At 34.1% G+C, this 12047-nt stretch overlaps 1 protein-coding gene across 3 annotated transcripts in view; it reads right to left on the minus strand.

Moving 5' to 3' along the window:
* Nucleotides 1-12047, minus strand: part of LOC149803954 (uncharacterized) — a 180265-nt gene that overhangs the window by 78788 nt on the left and 89430 nt on the right. For all 3 annotated transcript variants that reach the window (XM_089953781.1, XM_089953783.1, XM_089953782.1), the window contains one exon: nt 701-801. In XM_089953781.1, coding sequence (XP_089809907.1) covers nt 701-801 — 101 coding nt within the window. The remainder of the gene's footprint in view (nt 1-700; nt 802-12047) is intronic.

A 12047-nucleotide genomic window follows, 5' to 3' on the forward strand; every position in this document is an offset into this window, starting at 1 on the left:
AGCACCATTTTCAACCAAATACCATAATAAGTTTTCTGGTGAAAACTGAAAGTCAACATGACCTTCCATTTTGACAGATTAGCAATAACAAGATTTTGAAGAAGGTTGCCAGGGTAACAATATTGGCTTGGATCTTGGCAAGAATTTCCTTTAAAAGGAACTAGACACTATACAAATCTTCTAGTGAAAGTCGGCTTCAATATGACCTTCCATATATGAATAGCAATAACAAAATTTTCAATATGACTTCCATGGTGGCCATACTGGATCTCAGATCAGCACCATTTCATTCATGACTAATTAGACATAAGAAGTCTTTTAGTGAAAATCTTATGTTGATATGAAATTCCATTTGTGAGGAATAGCAATAACAAGATTTACAAGATGGCCACCATGGCAGCCATATTTGAGGTCAGATTGGCACCTTGTTTTTAAGGACTAATATACACCAGAAGTCTTTTAATGATACTTGCATGTCGATATGACCATTTTTGGCAGAGTACCAATAACAAAATCTTCAAGATGGCCACTATGATTGTGATATTGGTTATCTTAGCACAACTACTGTCATTGTTTGGACCAGTTAGACAGATGTGATGACAGATGAGAGACAAAAGGCAATCCCCACAAGCTCTGAAGGTCTATGTCCAGTAGAGCTAATAACAAACCTCAATTTGAATAATTATGGACTGGTACTCACTTGCTTTCTAAAGAACACCAACCACAGTATGGATCAGAAGCACCCAGACAAGACTTGCATGTGGTGTACTGCATGCATTCCTGAACCTTTAACTTGTAAATCTGGAAGAAAAATGACATAGATGCAGATAAATTATATTTTATATAAGTATTTTCTGGATACATATGTAACAAGTTTACACAACTACTTTTTATTGTTTCACCGATACAAAATATTGCAGAGCAAACAACACAATATCTTTGAAAGAAGAACAAAATAAATCTTGTTATGGTAATAGCCTCACAATTAAAGACTAAATTCATGTAAATAACAAACAATGAACCATGGACCATATAGGACAACCCTTGAGCTGTGTACCATAGTGGGCAAGCAATAAACTGTAGACCCTAAAGGTCAACCAATGAACTGTGGACCCTAAAGGTCAACCAATGAACTGTAGACCCTAAAAGACAACAAATAAACTGTAGACCCTAAAGGTCAACCAATAAACTGTGGACCCTAAAGGACAACCAATGAACTGTAGACCGCAAAGGTCAACTAATGAACTGTGGACCCTATAGGGCGACCAATGAAATGTGGACCTAAAGGACAACCAGTGGTGTACTATAAAGGACAACTAATACATTGCTGATTACAGAGGACAAGCAATGAACTGTGGACCCTAAAGGAAAACCAATAAGCTGTGTACCATAGAGGGTAACCAATAAATTATTGATCACAGAGGACAACCAATGAACTGTAGACCTTAAAGGACATCCAGAAAACTACAGATTTTAGAGGACAAACAAATGAACTGTGGACCCTAAAGGACAAATGCATAGGCACATAATTCTTCTTTGAAATAACATAAATCATAATATTTCAGCATCTTCAGATTTGTGTGGATTCAGCCATTTCATTGTGTTATAATGATATGCAATTTGGGGGGTTTCAGTCTTTTTGTTGTGTTATAATGACATGCAATTTGTGTGGTTTCAATCTTTTTGTTGTGTTATAATGACATGTAATTTGTGTGGTTTCAGTCTTTTTGTTGTGTTATAATGACTTGCAATTAGTGTGGTTTCAGTCTTTTTGTTGTGTTATAATGACATGTAATTTGTGTGGTTTCAGTCTTTTAGTTGTTGTTAAAGTTGTGTGGATTTGGTAACTTTATTGTGTTATAGTGACATCCAATTCATGTGGATTCTGTCATTTTATTGTCTATAAAGGCGTTATTTGTATGGATTCATTCATTTTATTGTCTTATAATGACATGTTATTTGTGTGGATTCATTCATTTTATTGTCTTATAATGACATGCAATTTGTGTGGATTCGTAATTTTATTGTGTTGTATTGACATGCAATTTGTGTGGATTCTATCATTTTACTGTCTTATAGTAACATGCAATTTGTGTGGAATCTGTCATTTTACTGTATTATAGTGACATGCAAATTGTGTGGATTTTGTCATTTTTCTGTGCTACAGTGACATGCAAGTTTTGTGGATTTTGTCATTTTTCTGCGTTACAGTGACATGCAATTTGTGTGGATTTTGTTATTTTAATGTTTTATAGTGACATGCAAGTTGTGTGGATTGTCATTTTGACTGTGTTATGGTGACGTGCTATTTGTGTGGATTTTGTTATTTTAATGTGTTATAGTGACATGCAAGTTGTGTGGATTGTCATTTTGACTGTGTTATGGTGACTTGCAGTTTGTGTGGATTTTCTTAATTTAATGTGACATGCAAGTTGTGTGGATTTTCATTTAGACCGTGTTATGGTGACTTGCTATTTGTGTGGATTTTCTTATTTTAATGTGTTATAGTGACATGCAAGTTGTGTGGATTGTCATTTTGACTGTGTTATGGTGACTTGCTATTTGTGTGGATTTTGTTATTTTAATGTGTTATAATGACATGCAAGTTGTGTGGATTGTCATTTTGACTGTGTTATGGTGACTTGCTATTTGTGTGGATTCTGTTGGTTCATAATGACATGCAATATTTGCAAGCAAATGGTCACATTTACAGCATATATTTTTCAAAAATTATTTTCACAAATGAAGTTTCCCAGATTTTTAAAAAACCTGTCTGCTATTTACAATGAAATTTTTATTGTAAACACATGCCCTACTTAATTAAGTATATTATGTATGCGAACAGCACAGTCATGTCACATATACCACACCCTCACTATAACATTTTTGACAGAAGCCATTAAAATGGATTGCCTTATAAGGAGGGTTGCTTTACAGTGAGATATTTAAATATAATATTAGTATAAAATAATGAAATAGGATTCATGACTATACTTGCCATATAAAATTGTCTCATAGTGAGGTACCTTACACAGAATACTGTAATTTAGCATCAGATCAGGTCACTGCTGTTTGCTTGAAATCATAATATAACAGCACAAACCTTGTTATACTGAACAATAATATAGCATCAAATTGGGGTTTACAATATTCACAGTTGCATGAACACTATATAAAAGGAAATAATTGATAACACTTTTATAACATGAGTGACTACAAAATACTGGAGTTGATCAATATAAGTATACAACTAATACAGTGGTCCTTGGAAATGGTCATACCTCCCTTAACAAAGTACCTCAATACAACACAGTCCCTGATACATCATGGAAATAGTCATGGATCCCATTATCCTTACTAGATCATATGTTTCCATATAACAGACCCAAGAATAAGGTGACCCTGCCTATTTTTTCAAGGGAAACTTTAATAGTTTTCCTCATTATAGTGAAGACCACTGTACAATGTGTAACGTGTCCAGTTAAGGATGACCTTAACAAAAATCATGGTACTGACTTAGGACCAAACTGAATAGCATTATTATGAATACTACTGAATGGGATAATTCAAAAGGTTATTTTCTTTAAATTCAACTAAATATCTAATTCAGTTTACTTGAGATTTTTTTTTGAATTTGCATAAACCGATGGTCTCTGTAAAATTAAGAATAAACTCAGCTGAGTCAAATTTGCAAATTCTTTTACACGGAATCAAAAAAGAATTTGTTCTTACTGATGCTTTTCATTTTGTTTAGGATGGTAGTGCCAGAGCTCCAGCAAAGGAGATCAGTGTCTTAAACATTAATCTCAGTGGCATAACACAGATACAGTATCAGTGTCTTAAACATTAATCTCAGTGGCATAACACAGATACAGCATCAGTGTCTTAAACATTAATCTCAGTGGCATAACACAGATACAGTATGGTGACCGGCTGATTTACGAAAACGTTTGCTGTATTACTCACATCCTGTAGAGTTATATTGATCTGTGTAAAATACTATGATCCCTTTTTGGGCTAAAAAAATTAATTGATATATCAATCATTTTTATACATAGTTCCCAAAGTCTTTCAAATTTGGTAGTGTAGTCAAGTTTTGGTGATCGATGTCTGAATCCTACAATTTTTGTCTTTATCTTATTTACATATTTCAACAAAAGACATAAATATCTTGAACCAGAGCCAATATTCCATTAGCTTACTGTATTTATCCCATGTCAAGACCAGGACAATATTCCATAGCGCGTACTGTATTTATCCCATGTTAAGACTAGGCGAATACGCCATACAGCTTACTGTATTTATCTCATGCTAAGATCAGGACAATATTCCATACAGCTTGTTGTATTGATTATCCCATTTTAAGACCAGGCCAATATTCCATAGAGCTTTCTGTATTTATCCCATGTTAAGACCAGGCCAATATTCCATAGAACTTACTGTATATATCCAATGTTAAGACCAGGCCAATATTCCATAGAGCTTTCTGTATTTTTTGGTTTTGGTGATCGATGTCTGAATCATACAATTTTTGTCTTCATCTTATTTACATATTTCAACAAAAGACAAATATCTTGAACCAGAGCCAATATTCCATTAGCTTACTGTATTTATCCCATGTCAAGACCAGGACAATATTCCACAGAGATTACTGTATTTATCCCATGTTAAGACCAGGACAATATTCCATAGAGCGTACCGTGTTTATCCCATGTTAAGACAAGGCCAATATTCCATAGAGCTTTCTGTGTTTATCCCATGTTAAGACCAGGACAATATTCCATAGAGCGTACCGTGTTTATCCCATGTTAAGACAAGGCCAATATTCCATAGAGCTTTCTGTGTTTATCCCATGTTAAGACCAGGACAATATTCCATAGAGCGTACTGTGTTTATCCCATGTTAAGACTAGGTCAATACTCCATAGAGCTTTCTGTATTTATCCCATGTTAAGACCAGGACAATATTCCAAAGAGCGTACTGTATTTATCCCATGTCAAGACCTGACAAATACTCCATAGAGCGAACTATATTTTTGTGGTTTTGGTGATCGATGTCTGAATCATACAATTTTGTCTTCATCTTATTTGCATATTTCACCAAAAGACAAGTATCTTGAACCAGAGCCAATATTCCATTAGCTTACTGTATTTATCCCATGTCAAGACCAGGACAATATTCCATAGAGATTACTGTTTTTATCCCATATTAAGGAGAGGACAATATTCCACAGAGCGTACTGTGTTTATCCCATGTTAAGACAAGGCCAATATTCCACAGAGATTACTGTATTTATCCCATGTTAAGACAAGGCCAATATTCCATAGAGCTTTTTGTATTTATCCCATGTTAAGACCAGGACAATATTCCATAGAGCGTACTGTATTTATCCTATGTTAAGACTAGGACAATATTCCATAGAGCGTACTACATGCTACGACCAGGACAATATTCAATACAGCTTGCTGTATTTATTATCCCATGTTAAGACAAGGCCAATATTCCATAGAGCTTTCTGTATTTATCCCATGTTAAGACCAGGACAATATTCCATAGAACTTACTGTATTTATCCAATGCTAAGACCAGGACAATATTCCATAGAGCTTTCTGTATTTTTCCCATGTTAAGACTAGGCAAATACTCCATAGAGCGTACTGTATTAAAATCCCATGTTAAGACAAGGCCAATAATCCATAGAGCTTGCTGTTTTTATTATCCGATTATGTCCTTTTATTGTGTTATAGTGGCGTCCAATTTGTGTGGATTCTGTCCTTTTATTGTGTTATAGTGGCATCCAATTTGTGTTGATTCTGTCCTTTTTTGTGTTAAAGTGGCAACCAATTTGTGTGGATTCTGTCATTTTATTGTGTTATAGTGGCATCCAATTTGTGTGGATTCTGTCATTTTATTGTGTTATAGTGGTATCCAATTTGTGTGGATTTTGTCCTTGTTATGTTTTATAGTGGCATCCAATTTGTGTGGATTCTGTCATTTTATTGTTTTATAGTGGCATCCAATTTGTGTGGATTCTGTCATTTTATTGTGTGATAGTGGCATCCAATTTGTGTGGATTCTGTCATTTTATTGTGTTATAGTGGTATCCAATTTGTGTGGATTTTGTCCTTGTTATGTTTTATAGTGGCATCGAATTTGTGTGGATTCTGTCATTTTATTGTTTTATAGTGGCATCCAATTTGTGTGGATTCTGTCATTTTATTGTGTTATAGTGGCATCCAATTTGTGTGGATTCTGTCATTTTATTGTGTTATAGTGGTATCCAATTTGTGTGGATTTTGTCCTTGCTATGTTTTATAGTGGCATCCAATTTGTGTGGATTCTGTCATTTTATTGTTTTATAGTGGCATCCAATTTGTGTGGATTCTGTCATTTTATTGTGTTATAGTGGTATCCAATTTGTGTGGATTTTGTCCTTGTTATGTTTTATAGTGGCATCCAATTTGTGTGGATTCTGTCCTTTTATTGTATATTCATCATATAATAGTGACATACAATTTTTACAAGCAAACAATCAAAATTACAGCATACGTTTTTTCGAAAATTATTTTGGCAAATATAGTTTCCCTGATTCTCTAGAAAAACAAAACACAGTTTGTGATATAGCATGCGGAAAGGTCATTGATCCCATTCAAAGTACCACGATACCACACAGTCCTTGATATGTCATGTGAATTCCATCACGGATCCCATTACAAAGTACCTAAATACAACACAGTCTGTGATATATCATGGGAATACCATCAAGGATCCCATTACAAGGTACCTCAATACAACACAGTCTGTGATATAGCAAGGAAATTGTCATGGATCCCGTTACAAAGTAAGTCAATACAACACAGTCCTTGATATATCACAGGGATGGTCACGGATCCCATTATCCTTACTAGATCATATATTTCCATATAACAAACCCCAAAATAAGGTGACCCTACCTATTTTTCCAAGGAAAACTTTAATAGTTACCCTCATTATAGTGAAGACCAGTGTACAATGTGTAATGTGTCCAGTTAAGGATGACCTTAACCAAATCATGGTACTGGTTGAGGACTAACCTGAATAGCATTATTATGAATACTACTGAATGGGATAATTCAAAAGGTTATTTTCTTTAAATTCTCCTAAATATCTAATTCAGTTTACTTGAAGAAAAAAAATTAATTTTTTAATTTGCATAACTTGATTGGTACTCTCTGAAAATATGAATAAATTCAGTTGTGCCAAATTTGCAAATTCTTCTACACAGAATCAAAAAAGAATTTGTTCTTACTGATGCTTTTCATTTTGTTCAGGATGGTAGTGCCAGAGCTCCATCAATAGAGATCAGTGTCTTAAACATTAATCTCAGTGGCATAACACAGATACAGTATCAGTGTCTTAAACATTAATCTCAGTGGCATAACACAGATACAGTATCAGTGTCTTAAACATTAATCTCAGTGGCATAACACAGATACAGCATGGTGACCGGCTGAAGGATTTATGAAAAGGTTTGCTGTATTACTCACATCCTGTAGAGTTATATTGATCTGTGTAAAATACTATGATCTCTTTTTGGGCAAAACAAATTAATTGATATGACAATCATTTTTATACATATTCCCAAAGTCTTTCAAATTTCGTAGTGTAGTCGAGTTTTGGTGATCGATGGCTGAATCATACAATTTTCATCTTCATTTTATTTACATATTTCAACAAAAGACATAAATATCTTGAACCAGAGCCAATATTCCATAGAGCTTACTGTATTTATCCCATGTTAAGACCAGGACAATATTCCATAGAGCTTACTGTATTTATCCCATGTTAAGACCAGGACAATATTCCAAAGAGCTTACTGTATTTATCCCATGTTAAGACCAGGACAATATTCCAAAGAGCTTACTGTATTTATTATCCCATGTTAAGACCAGGACAATATTCCATAGAGCTTTCTGTATTTATCCCATGTTAAGACCAGGACAAGTGATCTGCCCTGAAAACATTTTTGACAAGTGAACTTATTACTGAGAAAAGCTTTCTTGAAGAAAAATTGGACAAAACGTTTTGAGATTAGGGATTCTTTTATCATTAAAGATGGTTTTATTTTTGAGGAACTTTGGAGAAAAGAGGACTACAAAAAAAAAATTGGACTGTTAGCAAATAGAGGATTCATTAAAAAGAAACCTGGGAAACCCCAATAAGAACAACCAACCCGTGGGAAGCTACTGACAAGCTTATTCACATACCCACATTGGCTGAGCCCAAGATTCAAACCCACGAGGAGAGAAATGAGATGGCAGTGAACAGTAAAGACAAGAACATTAGACCACTTGGCCACCGGGTCCCCGATTTCATGTCTAAATGTACCTCTAAAGATATGTGTATTTAATGTTGAATGCAGCTGAAATAAACATAGTTTTCATTTACTCTTTTCATGTGTATTCAAAGGTATTTATGTTTCTACACTTGTGAGAAGGGTCAATGTTTAGTGACATGTCAGAACACGAAAGGCTACTCAAAGCCATGGCAATGCAAGTAAAGTGCAGTGCCCCAAGACAAACTCCATGTCATCCCACTGAGAGTAAGTCACTAAGTACAAAATCACAGAGGTTCCCTACACTTGTCAGAGTACTGCACATATTTAGAATGAATATTCTTTCATGACTGTAATACAACAGTTTACCAAAAAGCAAGACTTTTTAAAGCACAGCAGGGTCACATTGGACATGCCAGAGTACCTAGATGCTGACATACATTCAATAGACACGCCAGAGTACCTAGATGTTGACATTCAATAGATATGCCAGAGTACCTTTAATTTTGACATTTAATAGACATGCCAGAGTACCTAGATGCTGACATTTAATGGACATGCCAGAGTACCTAGATGTTGACATTAAATATACATGCCAGTGTACATAGATGGTGACATTCAATAGACATACCAGAGTACCTAGATTATAACATACATTCGATAGACATGCCAGAGGACCTACCGGTCGATGTTGATATTCAATAGACATGCCAGAGGACCCAAATGTTGACATTCAATAGACAAGCCAGAGTTCCTAGATATTGACATTCAATAGGCATGCCAGAGTACCTAGATGTTGATATTCAATGGGCATGCCAGAGTACCTAGACTCTGACATTCAAAAGACATGCCAGAGTACCTAGATGGGGACATTCAATAGACATGCAAGAGTACCTACATGTTGATGTTCAAGAGAATGTCAGAGTACCTAGATGATAACATACATTCAATATATATGCCAGTCGACCTACCGGTAGATGTTGACATTTAATAGACATGCCATAGTACCTAGACTCTGACGTTCAATAAGCATGCAGGACTAACTAGATGATGACATTCAAAAGATATGCCAGAGTACCTAGATGCTGACATTAAATATACATGCCAGAGTACCTAGATGCTGACATTCAATAGATATGCCAGAGTACCTAGACTCTGACATTCAATAGACATGTAGGACTAACTAGATGATGACATACACTCAAATAGACATGCAGGATTAAATGTTTACATAAGTTCCAACAGCATGTTTGTAACTTCCCAATTTTTATTTTTAAGCACCACAACTGCAGCAATATCTCTGCCATTATCAGATGACCTTTCACATATTGCCTGGTGCAAGGCAGAGGAGCAGTTTCAATTCCAACCAATTATAAGTTTTCTCTTGACATTTAAATTGCAACACACTGCCAAGTTTGACACATGTTCTTGACATTTAAATTTACAACAGACTGCCAAATCTGACTCATGATCTTGACATTTTAATTTGCAACAGACTGCCAAATTTGAATCATGATCTTGACATCTAAATTTGCAACAGGCTGCCATATTTGACACATGATCTTGAAGACACAGGACAATGATAAACCAAGACCAATCATCTTGCATGGCAGAATCCATGAAACTGTGAAATGGTCTTAATCAAGGAAGGAATGTGTTACAATTCCAATCATCATGACCTTAATTACGTTATGCACATAATATTATCAAATCTAACTCTTCACTGGTCCATCCTTTTTCAGTTGTGACAAGCTCATTTTTCATTGGTCTTAATTTCAAAGTGAATTTTTGATCAATAAATTTTGCTATGGCCAAATAGGGATTATTATTATTATCAGATTGGTGAACTATTTCTGATAATTAATCTCAAGTTTCTGCAACTGGTGATAGTGAAAGGCTGTCATACTGTACAGTTATGTCCCAAACCATTAAGGATAAAGAAAACTTTGCAAAAATTAAAGTTTTCAATACAACCTCTCAAAAGCAAGGACTTTTTAAACTTGTACAAGCCATGTCACAGTTCTGCTATGCCGACCATTAAGAATATCTGTGACTGAAAATCTTTCTCAAGACAAATTTTTATAAATTTATTATTTTTATATCAGCAATTTAGCTTTAAAATCTGACATAATATCGTCAAATGTTTTGTAAATTGCCAAAAGTAGGTCACACGTTTGAGCCTCAGTGCTGACAGGATCTTTGGAGTACCCTTCTACAAGTTAACCTTGCCTCATTAAGCTCATTAGCTACTTGTGGCTGAAATCAACAAATGTTTCTTCTTGAAAATGAAAAGTAACATTAAAAATATGAAATTAACGAAACAATGAGTATGCATGATAAAGAATCTTTTTATATCTTATGACAGTTCTATTATAAAAATTATTTACCAAGCTGGACAATAAACTTTTACTGAGCTTAAATTCAACACTTATAACCATTCCCAAATGTCAAATTGTAAAGCTCACTTCCTTCTGCTCCAAAATCTTGCTAGATAAACTCATAGCTTTCACATTTATGGATGTTTTCACAGAGTATTTCCCCTAGTTTTCTCATGTAAAACAGATTTGCCTGTTATGACAGCTATGACCTGATGAATTCATAAGCAATTGTTACAGACAATAAACAAATATTTCTCACTTCATCAACTGACTCAATTTCATATTCTGAAGGGAGCTGAAAATTTGAATAAATTATTTATGGGTCATTTGCAAAAACAATCCCTAATTCCCCAACGGCAAATCGTTATCATCAGCCCTTTGTTCTCTTGCATGTGATGAAGAGTGGAGTCAAGATTCGATATCATCCCCATCCATCGCAAATAAATGACATGGAAATTAACATGCATGATCATGGTTGCACATTGATATGCTTTTAATTTTGTTATAATCTAGAATCATTATTCAAATAATAAATGAAAAGGTATGGCTATTAAAAATGAATTAATGACAAGGTATGGATATTAAAATAAATAGAGGCAATGTCTGTCAATAAATGGCAAGGTATGGATATTAAAAGTGAACAGAGGCAATGTCTGTCAATAAATGGCAAGATATGGATATCAAAAATGAATAAATGCCAATGTCTCTAATGAAAAAGGCATATAAAGACATTATTGTACAAATGCGGATGCATAGTTGGCTTGTTCTTCCTTTTGGTGTTTTACATTATAGCAACACTTTGAAGGTTAAATCATACGACTTGTATGTATGTATGTATGTATGTATCTATATATATATATATATATATATATATATATATATATATATATATATATATATATATATATATATATATATATATATATATATATATATATATATATATATATATATATATATATATATATCTGCTTAGGCAAGAAGAGGGTAGAAACAAATTACTTGCCCAAAGAGTTACCACAGAAGCTGATATGGGCTTATCTGACAATAATGGGAATCAAGCCTACATCCTTCTGGTCACAAGACCAATGCTTTCACTAATGAGCCACTGCACTTATCATGTACAATATATAGCTGATTAATATTATGTACAATATGCAGCTCATTAATATTATGTACAGTATACAGCTCATTAATATTATGTACAATATAGAGCTCAATAATATTATGTACACTATACAGCTCATTAATAGTATGTACAGTATACAGCTCAATAATAGTATGTGCAGTATACAGCTCATTAATAGTATGTACAATATACAGCTCAATAATATTATGTGCAATATACAGCTCAAT

This window comes from Sinohyriopsis cumingii, chromosome 3, assembly GCF_028554795.1.
Source record: "Sinohyriopsis cumingii isolate HCF-2022 chromosome 3, ASM2855479v2, whole genome shotgun sequence".
Classification (NCBI taxonomy): Eukaryota; Metazoa; Mollusca; class Bivalvia; order Unionida; family Unionidae; genus Sinohyriopsis; species Sinohyriopsis cumingii.